This window comes from Pristiophorus japonicus, chromosome 14, assembly GCF_044704955.1.
Source record: "Pristiophorus japonicus isolate sPriJap1 chromosome 14, sPriJap1.hap1, whole genome shotgun sequence".
Classification (NCBI taxonomy): Eukaryota; Metazoa; Chordata; class Chondrichthyes; family Pristiophoridae; genus Pristiophorus; species Pristiophorus japonicus.
Window position 1 is genome coordinate 146,668,224 of NC_091990.1, and position 23,206 is coordinate 146,691,429.

At 45.2% G+C, this 23,206-nt stretch overlaps 1 protein-coding gene across 1 annotated transcript in view; it reads right to left on the reverse strand.

Moving 5' to 3' along the window:
* The window catches only part of cstpp1 (centriolar satellite-associated tubulin polyglutamylase complex regulator 1), a 431,022-nt gene that overhangs the window by 118,297 nt on the left and 289,519 nt on the right, over positions 1–23,206 (reverse strand). The window contains exon 4 of the mRNA XM_070899677.1: positions 15,969–16,053. Within this exon, the coding sequence (XP_070755778.1) occupies positions 15,969–16,053 (85 nt within the window). The remainder of the gene's footprint in view (positions 1–15,968; positions 16,054–23,206) is intronic.

Below are 23,206 nucleotides of genomic sequence, written 5' to 3' on the forward strand. Positions count from 1 at the left end.
CCCTATGACAGCACAGCGTTCCTTTAGTGTTGCCCCTCCAACAGTGCCCTGGGAGTGTTGGCCTGGATTATGGAGCGAGGTTTGAAACTGCCGAGCATTGGGTCCAGTTTCCATGATTATCGCACGATTACCAGGTTACCGAGCAGCTGCAGCTGGTATTTGCTAGGCAGCTTCTTCCCAGCTCCTGCTCCGCTTCCCCAGGCCCCCGTCGGCTCTCTCTCCGCTGCCCTGGGTCCCGATGGTTCTTGCATCGCTGCCGCGGTCGTTCCTTGGGTGGTTACCCGGAATTTCGCTCTCTGCCCCCCTTGCTGCAGCCATTAATGCGTCATTCTAATGGCGTGACTTCCCAGCAATTTCTGACCGATCGTATATTTCTGGGATTTGATGAAATACCATCTCAGTTGTGCCATCTCCCACTCAGACTGAATCATGTTTTCAATTCGCTTAGAGCAGCGTAACACAAATCTGCTTTAAGTTTCGGACTTTAAATTGGCCATACTACAGTATAGCTAAGTTTGGAGATAAAAGCACTATTTAAAATTTGAGGATTAACTCACCGAGTTGCCAATCAAGCAGCCAACTTGGATCAGAATACTCCCTCCACCCATGAGGTAATGTTATTGCCTGTTTAGATAGGTCTCCTGCTGCAAGCAGTGAATAAACCATGAAGGTACAGACTTCTTTATAATGTGCTAACCAACCTTTCCTGTTGTCTCAAACTGATGTGGTACTGTGGAAGAAAAAGAAAGACTTACATTTACATAGCGCCTTTCGCGACCACCAATCGTCTCAAAGCGCTTCACAGTCAATTAAGTGCTTTTGAAGTGTAGTCACTGTTGTAATGTCACAACTTTGTTAAGTATTTCATCTGGTCCCCCAGCTAATGGATCTAATCCTGAATAATTTATGTGTTGCTGGAAGTTAAGGCCTTATGGGATGAATATAACTTAATAGCAACATCATATAAATAAACCCCAAAATACCTTCTTGATCAAACAGGTGATTTCTCAAAATGCTTCAATTTCTCACACGATGGGCAAAGCAATCCCAAGTGGATACTGCAATAAAGAATAATAATCTGCCTTTAGGGGAACTCTGCGGTGTTTTTATATCATTTGGTGATCTAAATGAGAGGAGTAGGAACATGGTGAGTCCATTTATATAAATAAAATTGAATATATGTTTTACTATATTCTGATTATTCCCTATTGGTAGAAAAATTAGGTCTTGTGCATGCATGCTTTCTAGATGTCCCCCTAGGGAAGGAATGGCTAACAGAATATTCTGCATTATAATATCTGCTATATAAATGACAAAATAAATTGAAGTTTCATGAGAAATTCTGGAAGGCGAAACATTGACCGCGATTTCACCTACTGAGGCGGGACCAACGCGGACGATGTTGGTGCCGGGGTCCGACCCCGCTCCTGTCTCCATCCCGGCCTCCCACACAATTTTACCCAGATTGAGCTTCAAAAGCTCGCCCAGCCGGTTCCTGGCCAATTAAAAGGAAGCGGGTCTGATGACATCATTTGATGACACATCATCAGCCGGTTTCCTTTAAGGGACCATGTGCAAATTGATTTTGACAGTTGTGCTGTCAGTGGTCTACAGCATTGAGGTGCTGCAAACACTGACAAGCACTGCACAGAGGTACAGGGCTGCACCCAGGCTCTCCCATGACTCCATTCAAATGCTTTTGGAGGGAGTCACAGCTCACAGGGAGGTTCTCTTCCTTTTCAATGGGCAGAAGAGACCTCCCCAGGTGACCAACACAGCCTGATTGCACATTTCCCAGGAGGACACAATCAGAGATGTTGTCAGGAGGACCAGGCTGCAGTGGTGCAAGCCTTTCAATTATCTCAGTAGGTCACGAAATTTTGCTGCAAAGCCACACTCAACCTCATCCTGCTGTGCCACTATTCACATCCCCATCACTCTGCCTTCCCTACACATTCTTACTCACAACAACTTACCTTGCACCTCCACCCATCCCTTTCTATCTACATTATCACTTCCCCATCTCACACTCATCCTAGTGCAAGCATGCCAGCTAACAACACACAAGGGCAGGCACTTGGGTGTTTTCGCCAATGTTCGTGTAAAGTTCCTGTTAATGAGTTGTCAAACATTGAAATCTTTTTTTGAACACTTTGCCTTCTTGGACAGATTTGTGTGCACCTTTGGAAGTAGCTTAGTGAGTTGTAATGAATGGTGAGACATAAGGTTACTGATGAGTGTGAAAGGAATGGCTTGGCATTATATGGATGCTTTATGGTGTTGGTGCGGGGTGGTGCCAACCTGGCACATTGTATGGCAGCCAGGGTGTACAATGTCAAGCAAAGTAAATCTCGCCATGGTGAGGCCATCCCTGGTGTCCCGGGCAGCAATGTGGTTGGGTGCTGATGCCCTGTGTCCTGTCCAGCATCAGTTGATTGCGGAAAAGGTTGGTGTTGTTGTTGGTGCTGCTGGTATTGGGGCTGATTGTGGTGGGATTCTGAGGAGCAAGGTGAGAAAGTTTCAAGAACACCAATGCTAATGTAATAGGTGGCAGGTGAACTTGAGATGACAGAAGCGATCTGTCACTGGTGAGTGAGGTTGTTCCAATGAGGTGACACTGGATAGAGAGATTGCTCCATAGACTTGCAACCTGCATAAAGCTCAATGTGCTTTCCAAATGCAGTAAGCAAGAGCTTTTGATCTTGGAAAGTGAACAGCTGTGAGATAGGAGCTTTTATAGCACATTTTCAGCTGTCAGGTAAAGAAATAAATTTATGGTGACGTAACTCCTGACGTCCTTACGTGATCCCCGAGCGGTGAAAACCTCATGGAAAACCTGGTAAAATGATAAGTTCAGCTCAACATTGTCTTTAATAGCCTCTTAACAAGGTCTTAATCACCTAAATTGCCGCTGCGTGTCAGGTCTGTTCGGCGTTGACAGACCCGACATCGAGGAAAGTAGCGTGACGGCGGGTTCCCGACCTGCTGTCAATCATTTTAAATTGAGCAGCTGACCAGCCACCAATCCCATCCTCTGAGCGCCGGCAGAATTCCGGCCATTGTTTTGGAATGTAAAATATATTAATGTGCAAATGAAAGAAATCCAAACTCTAGCCAAATGTAAAAGTTTACTGGTTGACAAAGTACTAATTCATAAAATCATTGTAGAAGAAAATCAGGACCTGATACTGAACCAAAATTAGCTCGACAAATCACTGTGCATTGCATGCAATTTTGCAGAGTATCACAATTCTTCCATAGACATCCGTAACATCCGTAATACCAGCTTAACCCTTAAATCCTCAGTCCCAGCAGGATAAAGATAAAGGCATACATGTCCTAACCCTTGCAATTTCGCTTCCAGTTATGGCTTTAAAGTTAAAAGGCTTATTATAGACAAGGCTCCAGCACTCTTCCTTGAGGAAGATTAAAATTCAATGCCAAATCCCTTATTAGACTAAATACAGATACTCAGTCACTTATTTGATCATGAGTTCAATAAATGGAGACATGATGGGAGATGAGCGTAACTGAATTCTGCAGAACTGTTTGTTCATTGTAATTATTTTTTTTTTTCTGCAGTTCTAATTTACATCAATGTCACTGTAACCTCTAAATCACTAGTCATTGTTTGATAAAATAGACAATAGTTCATAACAATTTAAAACCATGGGCCTACCCAAGTGACCATTCCAATAAATGTGATGTTGCTTCCTTCAAAAAACAGAGATGTAATTCATAGTTTATATATGAAGATGCCTTTTCTAAAATGTTCAACATTAAATAAAATAATATCACATTAAGTGACTGCTCTAGGAGTAATTCCTTTGAAGGTAGGGGAACAGGCAAACTTTTCCACCCAAAGTTTAATAGATGTTTAGTATAAGTTATTAAAAAGGTTTAAGAGTCTTTTTGATGTGTTTTAGTGAGAGAGAACAGGTGGACAGATACAAAGTGATAGGTGAGGCTAGTCGATGAAAAGGAATGAGATTATTTGGATATATGGCTTTCTCTTGTTACTAAAAATAATTCTTATACTTAATGAATAATATCTCATAGCTTAGAATCATATCACAACAGCCAGAGTTAAGCAACTAGCCAAAGAACCAGAAATAAAAACTTAAGCAGCTACAATTAGCATTTGCAAAAACATTGATAAACAATGATTGGTTTGGGCATGGTAGATGGTGGACAGTATAGCCAGGCAAGGAGACTTCAGTGAGGGGCATGGTGATACAGTAGTGAGTGAGTCACGTTTCTGTCAATGCAGAGGTAGCTATAGGCTTATCCAAAGGGGATTCAAGTTGGTACGGCAGCAGGGGAGTAGAATGGCGAAGGATTAGTGATGGGTTGGAGTAGGGTTTGGGGGTTTCAAGTACCTGAAAGAGAAGAAATGAAAGGTGGCATGACTGGGTGATAGGAAGGTGAGAATGGCAGACATTTAGAGACCGCATGGATGAACTACAACAATTGTACATTCCTGTCTGGCGTAAAAATAAAAAAGGGAAGGTGGCTCAACCGTGGCTATCAAGGGAAATCAGGGATAGTATTAAAGCCAAGGAAGTGGCATACAAATTGGCCAGAAATAGCAGCAAACCCGGGGACTGGGAGAAATTTAGAACTCAGCAGAGGAGGACAAAGGGTTTGATTAGGGCAGGGAAAATAGAGTACGAGAGGAAGCTTGCAGGGAACATTAAGACGGACTGCAGAAGCTTCTATAGATATGTAAAGAGAAAAAGGTTAGTAAAGACAAATGTAGGTCCCATGCAGTCAGAATCAGGGGAAGTCATAACTGGGAACAAAAAAATGGCAGACCAATTGAACAAGTACTTTGGTTCGGTATTCACTAAGGAGGACACAAACAACATTCCGGATATAAAAGGGGTCAGAGGGTCTAGTAAGGAGGAGGAACTGAGGGAAATCCTTATTAGTCGGGAAATTGTGTTGGGGAAATTGATGGGATTGAAGGCCGATAAATCCCCAAGGCCTGATGGACTGCATCCCAGAGTACTTAAGGAGGTGGCCTTGGAAATAGCGGATGCATTGACAGTCATTTTCCAACATTCCATAGACTCTGGATCAGTTCCTACGGAATGGAGGGTAGCCAATGTAACCCCACTTTTTAAAAAAGGAGGGAGAGAGAAAACAGGGAATTATAGACCGGTCAGCCTGACATCGGCAGTGGGTAAAATGATGGAATCAATTATTAAGGATGTCATAGCAGCGCATTTGGAAAAAGGTAACATGATAGGTCCAAGTCAGCATGGATTTGTGAAAGGGAAATCATGCTTGCCAAATCTTCTGGAATTATTTGAGGATGTTTCCAGTAGAGTGGACAAGGGAGAACCAGTTGATGTGGTGTATTTGGACTTTCAGAAGGCTTTCGACAAGGTCCCACACAAGAGATTAATGTGCAAAGTTAAAGTACATGGGATTAGGGGTAGTGTGCTGACGTGGATTGAGAACTGGTTGTCAGACAGGAAGCAAAGAGTAGGAGTAAATGGGTACTTTTCAGAATGGCAGGCAGTGACTAGTGGGGTACCGCAAGATTCTGTGCTGGGGCCCCAGCTGTTTATACTGTACATTAATGATTTAGACGAGGGGATTAAATGTAGTATCTCCAAATTTGCAGATGACACTAAGTTGTGTGGCAGTGTGAGCTGTGAGGAGGATGCTATGAGGCTGCAGAGTGACTTGGATAGGTTAGGTGAGTGGGCAAATGCATGGCAGATGAAGTATAATGTGGATAAATGTGAGGTTATCCACTTTGGTGGTAAAACAGAGAGACAGACTATTATCTGAATGGTGACAGATTAGGAAAACGAGACCTGGGTGTCATGGTACATCAGTCATTGAAGGTTGGCATGCGGGTACAGCAGGCGGTTAAGAAAGCAAATGGCATGTTGGCCTTCATAGCGAGGGGATTTGAGTACAGGGGCAGGGAGGTGTTGCCACAATTGTACAGGGCCTTGGTGAAGCCACACCTGGAGTATTATGTACAGTTTTGGTCTCCTAACTTGAGGAAGGACATTCTTGCTATTGAGGGAGTGCAGCGAAGGTTCACCAGACTGATTCCAGGGATGGCGGGACTGACATATCAAGAAAGACTGGATCAACTGGGCTTGTATTCACTGGACTTCTGAAGAATGAGGGGGATCTCATAGAAACGTTTAAAATTCTGATGGGTTTAGACAGGTTAGATGCAGGAAGAATGTTCCCAATGTTGGGGAAGTCCAGAACCAGGGGTCACAGTCTAAGGATAAGGGGTAAGCCATTTAGGACTGAGATGAGGAGAAACTTCTTCACCCAGAGAGTGGTGAACCTGTGGAATTCTCTACCACAGAAAGTTGTTGAGGCCAATTCACTAAATATATTCAAAAAGGAGTTAGATGTAGTCCTTACTACTAGGGGGATCAAGGGGTATGGTGAGAAAGCAGGAGTGGGGTACTGAAGTTGCATGTTCAGCCATGAACTCATTGAATAGCAGTGCAGGCTCGAAGGGCCGAATGGCCTACTCCTGCACCTATTTTCTATGTTTCTATGTAAGACAGAGAAGAAGGGCCCACAAAGGGCCAAGGGAGAATGGAAAAAAGAGAAAATGGGCTTGGATCCAAGCCACACGCAAATAGACACAGAAAGAATTCAAGTACATCGGCATGGCAGGAAGCAGGAAAAATATATCCTGGTCATACACAGAGGACAGAGAGGAGATGATATGACAGAACCCAAAGTTAAAGTCAGAGGTCATGTGGTGGGGTGAGGTTGCCTTGGAGTCAGCTTGGAGCATCTACGACCCAATGTCAAGGTTTGGAGACAGTTATGGAGAGGGAGTGAATTCAGGAGCTGTTTGAGGGGCAGAGTATCATTGGGAGCACTGCTGCACCGTAAATAATTTATTTAGTCGGAGCTACAAAAGAGATCAAATGGTTTGGTTGCTCCCATCTTTGAAAATTCTTTTTCTAAGCTGCCACTGCAGGAAGTAACTAGTTTCGAAGCATTTCCGTGATACGACCAAGATCAAGTTAGCACTATGCAGTTCCCAGAGCAGGCTATTTCAATCCTTAATTAAAACATGATACGTACAGGGAATCGTAGATGTTTCGTACAGGGATGTTAGGTTGGCGAGGCTTCAATAACGCTTGCCAGAGACTGCATCATCTCAGAGTATAAACATATTGTGATTTGGCAAGATTGTGCAGCAGTGCACCACAAAAAGAGGTGCTAGGAGACCTCAGTCTAAAGTCTCTTCTAATTGAAAGAATATTTGTAAAAAGAACTCAAGAAAACTCTGAGCAGGATAATACTATTAAGCCTGCTTCATTCATAACTCATGCAGGATTTTTCTATCATGGACTTCCTTCCCACAGAATGGTGATCTCCCACTTTGAGGGAATATTGGTTTGCGCGGCCTCAACTGGGTGCAGGGAACAATCGTTGCTCTGGGTAGAAACAAGGCCCACTCAATATTGGACCTTGGACCTCATTTATATAAGACAGGCAAGGTTACAGACACCTGCTGGGCATCCCCTGGCCGCTCGCTGGCAAAGAGGATTTAAATTTTGGGCCAGTGCTTTGCCAGCCACGCCGCTTAGGAAGGTCATGGGAGAGGGAGGAGCGATCAGGGGGAGAGGGGCGATCTGGTTAGGGTTAGGGGACGATCGAAAGAAGGAAGTAGGCGATCGGAAGGGGGGAGCAATCAGGAGAGGGGAGGCGATTGAGAGTGGGCCAAGCAATGGTCTTCAGCGCAGCCGTGGACCTAGGCGGAACGCTCCTACACCTGCTGGCTCCGCATTCAGAAGTAAAAATAATAAATAAACTTACCTTTTTGGTGGTGGCCTCCAGCAGTCACTTTAAGGACTGCTGGTTAGGAGAGATGCAGGCCACATTTTCCAGTGCAGCTCAATTTTGCAGAGGGGACCTCAAACAGGAGTTAGGCCCTCTATTTGCAAATCAGAGAGAAGTATTTTATCTATGGATATGGACTCTATCTTTTTACTATGTTATCTAGCTTAATAAATCATTTTAAAAAGAAATATGCCACCTTTGAAATAGCTCCTCCAACTGCATGTTGGGGAATTAGTTTATATTTTACAGGCCTTGCCAGAAGCATATCAGAAAAAGATGGTAATCAATAGTAGTGGCTTGACTAACATATATAAATGTCTGAGAAAAACAATCACCTCAGTGCTAGAAACAATGAAGATGGATCAAAATTTCTTACAAATTTCCGGCCTTTCCGGGTGCGTACGATGTGCACATGCGCCCAAAAAGGCCCCGCAGGTTCTGGCGCGCGAAGCGCATGCGCTTAAACCCGGCACCTGCAATCTGTCAAAATTTATTTTGACAGATCGTGCACATCCCCGGGAGAAGGGCCTTTGCGGGCGGAGCAGCGGCCAAAAATTGAAATCCTCTTTGCCCAGCGATTGTCCTTCAAACTCTTCAGCGTAAAAGTTTTAATAGATCGAAAAAAATTATTGTTATTATTTATTTTTATATTATAACAAAGGCAAGTTTATTTTTTAACACTATTAAAACATTTTTTTTTTAATTTCTCTAAAACATTTAATTTAATTTAATGCAATTTCTAATAATTTTTTTTAAAAGTGAAATGTTTTTTACAATTTATGTTGTTTTTTTTATTTGATTTTAGGAGTAATCTCATTGATGGTAATGGGAGCTCCTATTGCTTCCATTACTCTCAATGTGAATACTACATTGTGCTTGGTGGTCCAGGCCCACGTGATCCCAGGAAGCGCTTCTGCTCCTGGGATGCGTGGTCCTCTGCGCTGGGCTGCGCATCTAGGTCTCGGACCTGAAATGTTTGTTGGAGTGGGACCACCAGGTACATTCGGATTTTGTTTTGATAGGTGGCATCCGCCCGGGGGAAGCCACCGACCGCAATGTTTGGCCCACAATACTTGCAGTTAACAGTGCAAATTCATTGAGCCTGCTCTTCTAGGGGGCTTGGATTAGACATAATAACAAAAACGTGCATTTATATAGCGCCTTTAACATACTAAATGCTATAATGCGCTTCACAGGACCGTTTTCAAACAAAGTTTGACTGAGCTATGTAAGGAGATATAGGGGACGAAATTGCTCCTTTCTATAAGAACCGTGATCGCCTCAAAGAGGTGGCCACGGGTCGGTAAGGGCTCACCGCTCGGTCGGCGTGGAGGGGCCGCCATTTTGTAAATTGCCCTCCTTCATTTTCCCGCTGCGTTGGGCACGTGCCATCCCCTTACCGACCGGCGGCAACCCGCCTTCCGACCCCTGCAGGAAACTGCCCCTTGCAGAATTGCCCTGCGGGAGCACCGCCACCGCCGACAGCTTTCCCCAGCAGGGAGCGGTTTGTGGCTGAGCGGCACGTCCATCCTTAAAGGGGAGATCGCACTGCCGGAAACTCCATTTTATATTTATTGTCCCGACAATTATGCCCACGGATTCGGCCAGGCCGACAACAGGCAACCTCGAACTCCCTCTTGGGTGCCTGGCCACTGGCCCGGCTGGAACCCTCCCCGGTGGACTAGTGGGCCTAACTCAAAAATTTGCAGAACTCAGAGTGGGCCTCCACTTTAACTGAAGGGGAGGGATGTTGTGACGCGTCAGTGCGACACGGCACGTCCATGTCGTGCTGATCGCGCTGATGACTTGGAGCGACGGCCATTCTGACACGCCCGCACTTCCGCCCCACTCTCAGAAAAAGAACAGCTGAATTTTGCCAGATTGTCTGCCCCCTGCATTGGGGCGGACAGAACACTTAAATAACGGTAGGTGCGCCCCGTTTAGAGCAGAGGGAAATTTCGGCCCCATGTAATCCTCCAGTTCAACATTTGTCAGAATTCTATCAGTGCAAGGCTTCACCTTTGTATGCACCTATACAATGGATGTATATACTCAACAGCAGCCTTAGAAATAGGCACAGATTACAAAATGCATGAACTCCACCTATTTTTGGCTATTAATAAAGTTTTGTAAACATGCATAGAATTCTTCTTATAAAAGCCATCTTCTTTCTGCCTCGGCTGAAAATCTTTCCCCTTAGCAAGCAAAACTATTTTCACATCTGGAAACAATGTTCAGCAGCGGAAATGATTGGAGCTGTTTTGAAACAAAGCTAGAATTTAAAAAAAAAATTAAACTCATGCATTCTTTAACAGCAATCAACATGAGAACTCATTACGAGACTAGCAAAATTACCAGAGCCATTTAAAAAATTTAACATAAGAAAATGCTTCAAACGCAGCCATTTTTCCATGAATATAAAGTCACACCTGACTAATTGTGCAGTTTATTGAGTCCAGTGGCAATTTGGTAACAGAAACCTACAGCCCAGGTGCTACTGCACAAAATTATAGGAACTGCTTCTGTCTCGACATGCTGTAACTAATCTACCTCAGGTTATTAAATCACTTTCTTTAAGAAATAAACTTCACTTTGAAGAAAAGAGGCTATTAGTTTATTTGGAACCAATTTATAAAAAATATTTTCCTAGCACTTATAGCTGGAGGATTTGGATGGGCTGATGGAATCTATGGGGCAATTCAAACCTGGAGGAGCGCATGGGTTTGGATGCAGGTGGGAGGTTAAAAGTGCAAGCACTTCAGGAAGCCGGTTCCAAGTTGGAACTTCCAACAGAAACTTATTATATTTTCTCATACACCCATGCGTGTACCCTTGTGCAAATATAAAGCTTTCCTCTTCCTTTTCCTTCCTCTCCTACATGGTGCAACCCCTGTGGCTTCAGCAGAGGTAGAGACAGGCTGCTCAGATCCCTGCTCTTGGCCGATGTCCTCTGGGTTTTGGAGCCCGTGAGGGGACCCGCCAAAGACTACTCCACCTGCACCGGTGCAGGGGCAGACTCGGCCACTGGGACACAAGACAGCATATCGGGTGCTAACTGAGGCGGGCGTGGGACGGGGCAACAGGTGAGAAGTGAAAGGGCTTTGAGTTGAGTTCCAACTTCCATGTCCCCTTTCACCATCCTCCCTCTCATGGCACTTTGCTGCAGATCAGTGGGGTGCTGCAAGGCCACGGTTAGGGTGTCTGTCATCCTATGCAAGGTACTTTCATTTTCCCCAAAAAGGCAAATTTGCCCCTAGATTTTTTTTTAAATACCTCATTCTAGAGTATTCTTCTAAAGAATGTGCTTAGCCAATAGAGTCAAAAGGCCAATAGCTGCATGTATGCCTAGATAGAATAAGGCATCTTAATATATTATTTCATTTTGTTATCAGACATTATATTGGTTGAAAATACTTTTTATTTTAAATATAATTTCAAAACCATAATGATATGCTTTTCATTTCCAGTGCAGAGAATACTGGGATACAACTGCCTGTAGGCTGTCAGAAAAGATTGCCATGCTGCACTGTTTAAATCATTTTACAAGTGCATGGTCTATTTATTTGAGCTTTGAAGGCAGCATAATAGCTACCTTTAGTTGTAAATTATGACTGCTGCCAAAGGAATGTTAATAAACTGTATTCTCCAGCCCAGCATGCAGCACTAGACAGAAATGTTTAGTAAATTTAGCTTCATTCGGTACAAATCAAAAGATGCAATAGCTATCGGAACAAAAGCATAGGTCACTCTTGTACTTCACGATTAAAATGAATTCTCTTTGATAAACCTTGTATAGTTTTTTTCTGGGAGGATAGCTATGTTTCAAACTTTTAAAAAGAAATCCATGTTTTGAAGCAAATTGTTATCTGCATTCTTGCCTCCGAACTAAAATGTGCTGTGAAATTACAAAGGAGTTCTTGCTCAGAAAGCATGTGCAATCTTTCCTTGAGGGACGTTGTGGTTAACTTGCTCCTGGCCAGTTACATAGCAGTATCAGTGCTGCTCTGCTCACTTCCCCACTCAACTGTAGGTGTCACATGGCCCAGGGAACAGGACAACGAGTTTAAAAAGCGGATTTTATACTCACTCAAAAAAAAGTCGTTCATTTTATTTTTCTACTTTTTAAACAGAGATTTTTCTTCCTCGGCGGGGTGGGTAATTCTGATTCCCTCTTCAAGTGTTTTCTGGAAGTTGGCAATCATGGCACACCATATTTGTGGTTTCTGGATCAGCTTCCAAAGTTACATTTGTCCATTCCATCATATCATCCAGCCATGTTCTTCTTTACATACGTCTTGATCTATTACCATTAGGTTTGCCAGACGGTAACAATTTTGTTTGCTCACACTATGCCTGTTCAAGGACCCTCGCATGAGTCTTTCTTCTTGTCGAGCTAATTTTCAGTATAAATCTGTGATACTTTAGCTCAACTAACTCCAACAAGTTAGATTAACTACTTATTTATCTAATTCTTTTGTGGGACCTTGCTGTGTACAATCTGGCTGCTGCACTTGCCTAAGTAACAAGAGTGAATGCTCTTCAAAAGTAATTCATTGATTGCCTAGCACTTTGGGACGTCCCGAGGACATGATAACATCATAGGCAGTGCCTCACAATCGAGGAAGACTTGCTTCCACTCCCAAAGTGAGTTCTTTGGTGGCTGAACAGTCCAATACGAGAGCCACAGACCCTGTTACAGGTGACATAGACATTCGTCGAGGGAAGGGGTGGGTGGGGCCGGTTTGCCATGCGCTCCTTCCGCTGCCTGCGCTTGACCTCTTCACGCTCTTTGCATTGAGACTCGAAGAGCTCACATAAGGTGCTACACAAATGCAGGTTCTTTTTTTCTATATTTCATCATCCTAATTATAATGGCAGTGAAGCTAAATTTCCGGGCAGCATCCATGATGCTCACATCCTACATGAGAGCTCTGTATCTGACTTGTTTAACAATCAGCCACAAGGTTGATGCTCGATGCTTGGTGACAAAGGACATGGCCTCGCCACCTGGCTGATGACCCCCCTGCGTGATACCCACACCGAAGCCAAGAGGCAATACAACGGGAGCCACAGAGCCACTCGCAGTATCGTGGAGAAAACCATTGCAGTGCTTAAGCAGCACTTTAGATGCCTGGACCACTCAGGAGGCGAGCTCCAATACCATCCTGAGCAGGTAGCTCAATTCGTGGTGGTGTGCTCCATGCTGCACAACTTGGCTATCAGGAGAGGACAAGAATTGCCTGATGAGTCTGACAGTCCACCTCACCAGAGAGAGGACGAGGAGGACAAGAAGGCGGACTCTGACATTGGCCCAGGCAATCAGGCTGACACTGAAGCTATGCCCCCGCCCCCCTGTAGACCGCATGAAAGGGCCCTTGGTGGCATGATAGCTGCAAGAGCCTTATGTCAGGAGCTCATCAATGAGTGCTTTGCCTGAAAGAACATTGGTGTTATTTACAAGGCTGACACACTGCTAGGTGTGCAGGTCATACATCAATGGTAGGCATCACCTTGGTGACAGTTAAAGTTTAAGTTGATTGAAGTTAAGTGTAATTATACCCTTTGATGTTAAGGAATCACCAGCGTTTAACGGTGCAGTTACCTGAGTCAATGCGCAATAAGGTTTTGTTAAATAAAAAACATTTAAACCGAACAGTTGTCTGAAATCATCAGTATTTCTGTAAAAACCAACCCTTTCCCTCCCCCTGCTTCTCTTCCCCACCTCTACTCTTTCCCCTCCTGACTCCAAGCCGCCTGGCCGAGGAGCTCCTCAGGCGATGCTTCATTGTGGGGGGGGATTGATGGATATGGGAGAGGACGGTCCCGAGGTGGGAAAGTGCTCCGAGCCAGAAGCAAGATGTTCACTGGAGTTTAGAAGGATAAGAGGGGATCTCATAGAAACGTATAAGATTCTGACGGGACTGGACAGGTTAGATGCGGGAAGAGTGTTCCCGATGTTGGGGAAGTCCAGAACCAGAGGACATAGTCTTAGGATAAGGGATAGGCAATTTAGGACTGAGATGAGGAGAAACTTCTTCACTCAGAGAGTTGTTAACCTATGGAATCCCGTCGCAGAGAGTTGTTGATGCCAGTTCATTGGATATATTCAAGAGGGAGTTAGGTATGGCCCTTACGGCTAAGGGGATCAAGGGGTATGGAGAGAAAGCAGGAAAGGGATACTGAAGGAATGATCAGCCATGATCTTATTGAATGGCGGTGCAGGCTCTAAGGGCCGAATGGCCTACTCCTGCACCTATTTTCTATGTTTCTATCCTAATTTCATTTGTATGAATTTTTTTCAAGTATTATTGAAGAAATTCAAGATGAATTATATACTTAAGGAGTAACAACTTATGGAATAGTTGGCCTCCTAACTGAGATATTAACGGCAACTGCAACTACTTTTTTTAATACAAAATGGGCATTAACAAGCATCTAGCATTTGCCTGTTTTCATGCACGTTTTCTCACTATGCCACTCTCTAGCCATGACCAAAGAGATAACAGTGGTAATTTTCCAACTTCATGATTCCGGCAGGGAGTCTCTCCCAGTGATACCAAATTTTGGAAGTTCAATCAAGCTCTATCCACATTTCTTCCTATAGTCGTTTTAAATGATTGAGAGATAGTGTGCAGCACATGCTCCAATTTCCAATATGCTCTGCCAGTGGGTGACGCTACCCACTGGGAGTCCAAATGTCAGAACGTTTCCCCTATCCTGTTCCCAGGCCTCCAACTATCTTCATCTAGATGATCAAAAGCAGCACACAGTAATTCGACCTTTGTTTTCTTCTCTTGTTTTCGATTCAACATTGCCTTGTAATAACAGGCAATATCCTGAACTCATCATGTGGGGAGCAGCCCGTGCTCTACTGCTTTGTGGTATGGTGTTGCTGTATCAAAGTAGTTTGCTACCTCTCCCCAATATAAAAAATGCAATGTACTATTAATACACAGTTAATAAAATAAATTGTACATGTACAGTATTTAATAACACCTGTCCTCTTGAAAATATTCAGATAGAAATGGTACGTCCTCTCCTTCAACAGTAAAAAAAAATCTAAAGCATGTACTAACATTGTACCATGCAGTAATGAAGTACTGAAACAACGTGTGGCTGTGTAAATTGACAACTACAAACTTGTTCTTGTCTATTTCACTCTGTTCTGTGAATAAGACATGAAGTCCGGTCATTCCACAATAAATTACATACACAAAACAGCTTTTCGTGGCTGGTTAGATAATGGGCTAGAAATTCCCAAGCCTGTCATTATTTGATAATTAATGACAAAATAGTGAATAAATAAGAATAAAAATTTCGCCATTTTTTTTAAGGGGGTAAATTTGGCCACCAAATACGCCTTAAAAAAAATGGTCGTTCCACAACAATTCACGTTAAAAACCGCGATGTTGCCAACTTTAGCCCGAGGCCTATCAATGTGAAAAATACAGGCCCTGGGAGGGGAGAAAACACAAAAAAAAATTGCCAAAAACAAAAAAATCAAAAATCACCAAACATTTACATTACTAAGTAATTGTTGCAAAAGAATTAACAAAAATCTAACTTACCTTTTTTGCAGGTTTTCCTACTTAGCGACGTTTTTGAGGCTCCAACGCCTGCTTTTCTTGTGCATTTTTTTTCTTAAAACGGGTTCGCCGAAAGGTCAAACTTAGGCGGTGTGGTTTTTTTTCGCGTTGCACCAGGGCGATCTGCTTTTTGGCGATATTTTGAAAACGCCATTCTTAAAGTTTGGAGAATTTTTAGCAATTCTGTTTGACGACAAAAAAGCACTTTTAACATGAAAAAATCATGCTAAAACGTGTGCTAGGTTGGGGAAAATCTAGCCCATAGTCTTTAATATATGGGTACAATTCCACTTGTACAAAAAAAGCACGTTTTTGGGAACACAAAAACAAAAAATTAACAACTATATCAGTTTAACAAACTTATTTTATATAATAACTGAGCACTCCATAATCAACATGTACCTGAAAGAGGAAAATATTGTTGCAAAAGAAAAAGTGCCTGCCTCCTCCTCGCTCTATTAAATCTGTACTGGACTGTACTGCCCGGTTCAGAGAATGCTGTCAGTCAGGTTTGTTAAATAGAACAAATCTCTTTACCTTGCTGCTTTCTCGGCAAGATCCACTGGAAAGTCTTGACAAATAAGCTGAAGTAAGGAATGGTACTCCTTCACTGTCAACAGGTCTGAAATAAAATGATTTGAAATTATAAACTGTAATTTCAGGATAAATCTAGAATACGTGCTAGTTTGTTACTTGAACATGATTACAAGTACAAAGGCCCCAAGTTTCCACATGATTTGCTCCTGATTTTTAGGAGCAACCGGTGCAGAACGGAGTATCTTAGAAATCGGAATTCTCCACATTTAGTTTCCTCCAGTTCTAGTCAGGTAGAACAGTTTCACTTTGGAACAGAATTTTTTTTTCAAAAGGGGGCGTGTCCGGCCACTTACGCCTGATTTCAAAGTTTTGTGAATGAAAACTTACTCCAAACTAACTTAGAATGGAGTAAGTGAAGATTTTTGTACGCTCGAAAAAACCTTGTCTACACTTTAGAAAATCAGGCGTAGGTTACAAATTAGGCGTAGGGAACGAGGTGGGGGGAACGAGGTGGGGGGGGGGAGGGAAGTCATTAAATTCTACAATCAATCCTTAGTTATACTTATACAAATATTATACAAATAAATCCAACCTGAATAAATATTTATAAGCAAAGAAAAGATTAAATAAACCATGTTCCTACCTGTGTGAAAGTGCTTCAGGCAGGCCTTTCATGTTGGAGACAGGCAGCGGTGTGGCATCAGTGTCTTGACGGCAGCGGCAGCAAGCTTCGAGCTGAGCTGCAGTGCTTGAGGCAGGCCTTCATTCTCTTCGTGGCTGGCCGCGAAGAAGCAGCACCGGATGGACCCGAGGCCATTCAGCCATGAGATATCAGCGGCGTCAGTGGCTGGCCGGCAGCCGAAGAATCAGCGGACCGATGTGAGGCCATTCAGCCATGAGATAGCAGCGGCGTCAGTGGCTGGTTGGCAGCCGAAGAATCAACGCAGGACACACGCAGCTCATTAAGGTTCTTGAGGCCATTCGGCCACGCTTTAGGGGCGGCGTCAGTGGCTGGCCGGCAGCCAAAGAATCAGCAGCGGATGGACGTGAGGCCATTCGACCATAGGATATCAGCGGCGTCAGTGGCTGGCCGGCAGCCGAAGATACAGCAGCAGCCTTCGAGCTGTGAGGGGGACTGAGGCCATTTGGACAGGGAGAGGCAGCCACATCGACAGTTTTATATTTAAATTTGCAGAATGGGTGCTGCATTGTCAACACCACGTATTATTGCAAAGTTGAATTGGCACTCTTATTTCTCCAAACACACAGTCCTTAATTTGCATGCACCAATGCAGCACCGGTTCTGCAAGTTTAGCAGTGAAAAGCTGAACTCACTGATTTCAGCAGGTGATTTATTCAGCAGTGCTGCTAAAAGCACTCCCTCACACACAGAAATATCAAAAAAAATTAAATTACAAGCCTGGTGCAGGGGGTCCAAGAAACAAATCTTCACTTTTTCTGCAGTATTTTTAAAAATGGCCGAGTGCCAATGTTTGTGTGAGACTGCGCCTGCGCGCACGCTCCAACGCACACGTGCAGGGTTGCCGGCACCACGAAGGCTAATTTAAATTGTACCCGCCCCCTGCTGCTTAGAAAATCGGCGCGAGTGTTAGGCTCCGCCCCCTGCTGTGAAGAGCGCGCCGCGCCAAGCAGACATCGAGCTCCAAGGAGTTCGAGAATATCGGATTTTTTTTTAGGCGCAGTTTTCAGCGCGAAAAACAGGCGCCCAGCTCGGAGGTGCGCCGTTTTCACCGCGGCACGAAACTTGGGGCCAAAAGGTCTACACTATGAGTTATGGTTGGCATTTACTAAAGGGAAAGAACATTAGTTATTTACTATCAGTGGTGCAATGCTCAGCTTAGCCAGAAGTTAGCACTTTTAACATGGTTGGAACCCATCTTATGAATCAAATCATTAACAGTTAATTGCTAAAAAATCAACAGAATATTTGATGGTAACATTAAGACTTACTCCCCTGAAATAAAATACTCAAAAGACTGCTAGGATCATTTATTTTTTAATCATTTCTTTAATCATAAATCTGTAAGATCTCAGCACAGTTGCTGAAGGTTGTTTTCTGTCACCACTGCGAAACTGCATTTTACCCATTTTCCTGCTGTTGACTACCAAGTGAAAACAAATTGTCTCTGGAAGCTGTTGGTTTTTATCGAGATCTGATCTGCCTTTCAATCAGGTTCGCAGGTGTGCAGCAGTCTGTGGACAAGGAACATGTGGATGCAGTTTGTCAAAGAACTGACTGGCTTGCTGGGCTACTTCAGAGGGCAGTTGAGAGTCAACTACATTGATGTGGGACTGGAGTCACATTTGGCCAGACTGGGTAAGGACGGCAGGTTTCCTTCCCTCTCCTTTGGAGAGGTCAGGGGTGCTTCCTTGTCTTCACTCATTTCTTAGCCTCTCTGTCAGAGATATTGTCATGTATGTAGACCATGTATACTAACGAGAGGATTTGAGTATAGGAGCAGGGAGGTCTTGCTGCAGTTGTACAGGGCCTTGGTGAGGCCACACCTTGAATATTGTGTACAGTTTTGGTCTCCTAATCTGAGGAAGGACATTCTTGCTATTGAGGGAGTGCAGCGAAGGTTCACCAGACTGATTCCCGGGATGGCAGGACTGACATATAAAGAAAGACTGGATCGACTAGGCTTATATTCACTGGAATTTAGAAGAATGAGAGGAGATCTCATAGAAGCATATAAAATTCTGACGGGATTGGACAGGTTAGATGCAGGAAGAATGTTCCCGATGTTGGGGAAATCCAGAACCAGGGGTCACAGTCTAAGGATAAGAGGTAAGCCATTTAGGACTGAGATGAGAAAAAACATCTTCACTCAGAGAATTGTGAACCTGTGGAATTCTCTACCACAGAAAGTTGTTGAGGCAAGTTCGTTAGATATATTCAAAAGTGAGTTAGATGTGGCTCTTATGGCTAAAGGGATCAAGGGGTATGGAGAGAAAGCAGGAATAGGGCACTGAAGTTGCATGATCAGATTGAATGGTGGTGCAGCCTCGAAGGGCCGAATGGCCTACTCTTGCACCTATTTTCTATGTTTTCTATGTTTTAACTGTATAGTCACATAAGGTGTGCCACCAGAGGGCACTGCGGTGGGAGACCTGAGGGTCACCTGCATAGGTGTGCAGGGCCCAGTATAAAAGGATGCCCACCATGCTTTTGCCTCACTCTTCAGTTACAATAAATGGGACTAAGTCACAACAGCTCAAGTACAATACTAGACCTCGTGGAGTCATTCATAAGAGGATTAAAGACATAACAGATATGGTCAAACTTAAAATAATCCAAACCCAGAAAAATAAAAATCATATCCTTTGGAGCACAGCAGTAAAGAGTAAACATGCCAACAAGTACTGGATGTCTGCAGAGGGCCATTGATCCTTCATGGACTGCAGTATCATTTCTGCACCACAAGAGATCATTTTTGAATGAGAGGTGATCTTATTGAAACATATAAGATATTGGGCCCAAGTTTCCACATGATTTGCGCCTGATTTTTAGGAGCAACTGGTGGAGAACGGACTATCTTAGAATTCGCAATTCTCCACATTTTTTTTTCTGCAGTTCTAGTCAGGTAGAACAGTTCTACTTTGGAACAGAATTTTTTCTTCAAAAGGGGGCGTGTCCGGCCACTGACGCCTGATTTGAAAGTTTCCACAGTGAAAACGTACTCCAAACTAAAGTAGAATGGAGCAAGTGAAGATTTTTGTAGAACTGAAAAAACCTGTTCTACACATTAAAAAATCAGGTGCAGGTTACAAATCAGGCGTCCAGAACGTGGTGGGGGGGGAGGGGGGGGGGGGAGGGAACTCATTAAATTCTACAATCAATTTATTTATACTTATACAAATATTATACAAATAAATCCAACCTGAATAAACATTTATAAGCAAAGAAAAGATTAAATAAACCATCTTCCTACCTGTGTGAAAGTGCTTCAGGCAGGAAGAATGGTGCAGCAAGCCTCACAAAACGAGGGAGCTGACCGAACGCGGGCCGGGGGGAAGGAGGGAGGAGGGAGCCGGGAGGAGGGAGCCGACCGAACGCGGGCCGGAGGGGCGGGCGGGAGGAGGGAGGGAAGGGAGCCGACGAACGCGGCGGGGGGGGGGGGGGGGAGGGAAGGGAGCCGACGAACGCGGGGGGCGGGAGGGGAGGGAAGGGAGCCGACGAACGCGGGGGGGGGGGGGGGGGAGGGAAGGGAGCCGACGAACGCGGGGGGGGGGGGGGGAGGGAAGGGAGCCGACGAACGCGGGGGGGGGGGGGAGGGAAGGGAGCCGACGAACGCGGGGGGGGGGGGGGGGAGGGAAGGGAGCCAACGAACGCGGGGGGGGGGGGGAGGGAAGGGAGCCGACGAACGCGGGGGGGGGGGGGGGGGGGAGGGAAGGGAGCCGACGAACGCGGGGGGCGGGAGGGGAGGGAAGGGAGCCGACGAACGCGGGGGGGGGGGGGAGGGAAGGGAGCCGACGAACGCGGGGGGGGGGGGGAGGGAAGGGAGCCGACGAACGCGGGGGGCGGGAGGGGAGGGAAGGGAGCCGACGAACGCGGGGGGCGGGAGGGGAGGGAAGGGAGCCGACGAACGCGGGGGGGCGGGAGGGGAGGGAAGGGAGCCGACGAACGCGGGGGGGGGGGGGGAGGGAGGGAAGGGAGCCGACGAACGCGGGGGGGGGGGGGGGGGAGGGAAGGGAGCCGACGAACGCGGGGGGGGGGGGGAGGGAAGGGAGCCGACGAACGCGGGGGGGGGGGGGGGGAGGGAAGGGAGCCAACGAACGCGGGGGGGGGGGGGGGGAGGGAAGGGAGCCGACGAACGCGGGGGGGGGGAGGGAAGGGAGCCGACGAACGTGGGGGGGGGGGGGGGAGGGAAGGGAGCCAACGAACGCGGGGGGGCGGGAGCCGACCGAATGCGGGGGGAGGGAAGGGAGCCGACCGAACGCGGGCAGGAGGGAGGGAGCCGACCGAACGTGGGGGGTGGGGGGAACCGACCGAACGCGGGGGGTGGGGGGAACCGACCGAACGCGGGGGGGGGAAAGAGAGAAGGCTGCAGGAAGCCTCAGAAATTGAGGAGCCATTTCCCGACGGCAAAAGGCGGAGGTCGTCGGGAAACGGCTGCCTCAACTTTCTGAGGCTTCCTGCACCCTTCTCACTGCTACAAGAAGCCTCTGTGCTGATGGCAATGTACTTTTATTAAAAAATTAAAAAAAACTAAACAGCTACAAAGAACTACAAAGAACTACAAAAATGGCCGAGTGCCAATGTTTTTTTCACACTGAGCATGCGCGAACGCTCCAACGTGCACGTGTAGTGTTGCCGGCAGGAAAAAAACTAATTTAAATAGTACCCGCCCCCTCCCACTTACAAAATCGGCGCGAGTGTAGGCTCCGCCCCCCTGCACGCCGCGCCAGGCAGACAAGGAGCTGCAGAACGCTCCAGAATCGGAATTTTTTTTTTTAGGCGCCGTTTTAGGCGCGTAAAACGGGCGCCCAGCTCGGAGGGGCGCCCGTTTTTTTTCTTGTGGAAACTTGGGCCCAATGAGTGGTCACGACAAGGTGAATGCAGAAAGGATATTTCAACTCATAGGAGAAACTAAAATTAGGGGACATAGTCTGTGGAGGCTGGGTCTTTGAATATATTTAAGGTGGAGAGAGACAGATTTTTGAGCGATAAGGGAATAAAGGGTTATGGGGAGCGTGCAGGGAAGTGGAACTGAGTCCATGATCAGATCAGCCATGATCTTATTGAATGGGGGAGCAGGCTCAATGGGTCAAATGGCCTACTCCTGCTCCTATTTCTTATGTTCTTATTTTTGTACCCGAGAGAAGACAGATTCATTTTCAAAGTTGCGAAGGACACTTTGTGCTCAAAAGTATAAAATATGCAAAATCAAAAAATCCAGAGACATTAAATTACACAGTTAAATGAGAAGTTTATTTCCGACTGCACAACCAGGTATCCCAAACATCTATTGCACTGCACAAAGTAGCAAATGCTCTTGTAATTCAAAGATAAAAGAATTCCACATGTACGACATCAGTACAGTGAACTAATATTTTTCCAGGTCCTATATCATGCCTTTAAATAATAACTAGGAATGGCACATGATAGTAAGAAAATATTTGCAATGAACACTTACCTTCATATTAATACGGTGAATTTAAGCCAATAATCCCATTTGTAAGTTTAGATGACAAACATAATCTGAATTCCTTGATTATATTTTTATTGATTTTTATTCATTGAGAGTGTCTCATATATTTATTGCACATATGGCTATGTATGGCAATACACTACGATATGCACTAAAATCAGTGGTAGTCATCAAACCAGAAGTCATTACTATGACCACACTTGATGAAGTTTATATTGCAAGAATACTGAGAGACTTTCTGGTGTTCGGCAATATGTAATGGGTATCAAATATGTGACTTCATTTTACGCAATTATAAGACCATAGAAAAGTTACAAAATTTCCCATGCAGCATCGTGTCTCAGCACTGAGGCTCACAAACAGCACGCTTTAGTCCACAGTGGGCAGATTTTCAGGCCGCAAATTTACTTACCGGGTGGATGGCGGGTTCCGGCCCTGCTGCTGGCTGTATCCCACTCTATGAAATGAATTTCCGTTGATAGGGCTTGTTAAGCCCACCCAGCGCAGTAAGACGAAGCGGGTCTGGTAAGGTCATCTCATGATGCTTCATCAGCTGGTTTCCTCAATGGGACCATGTCAAAATTAATTTTGACATTTGTGCTATCAGTATTCTACAGCACTGAGGTGCTGCAAACACTGACAATGACTGCATAAAGGTACAGGGCTGCACCAAGCTCTCCCATGACTCCCTCCATATGCTTATGGAGGAAGTCACAGCACGCAGGGAGGTCCTCTTTCCTTCCGATGGGCAGAAGAGACCTCCCGAGGAGTCCTAAACAGCCTGGTTCCACATTGCAGAGGAGGGCACAAGAAGGGATGTTGTCAGAAGGATCTGGGTGCAATGGCACAAACTTTTCAATGATCTCAGTCGATCACGAAACGTTAGTACTCAACCTCATCTTGCTGTGATATTATCACATCCCTATCACTCTGCCTTCTGCACATCCTTACTCACACCAACTTACCTTGCACCTCCACCCATCCTTCTCTATCTACATCAACACATCCACATCTCACTAGCCACCCCTCACACTCACCCTAGTCCAATCATACCAACTAACAACA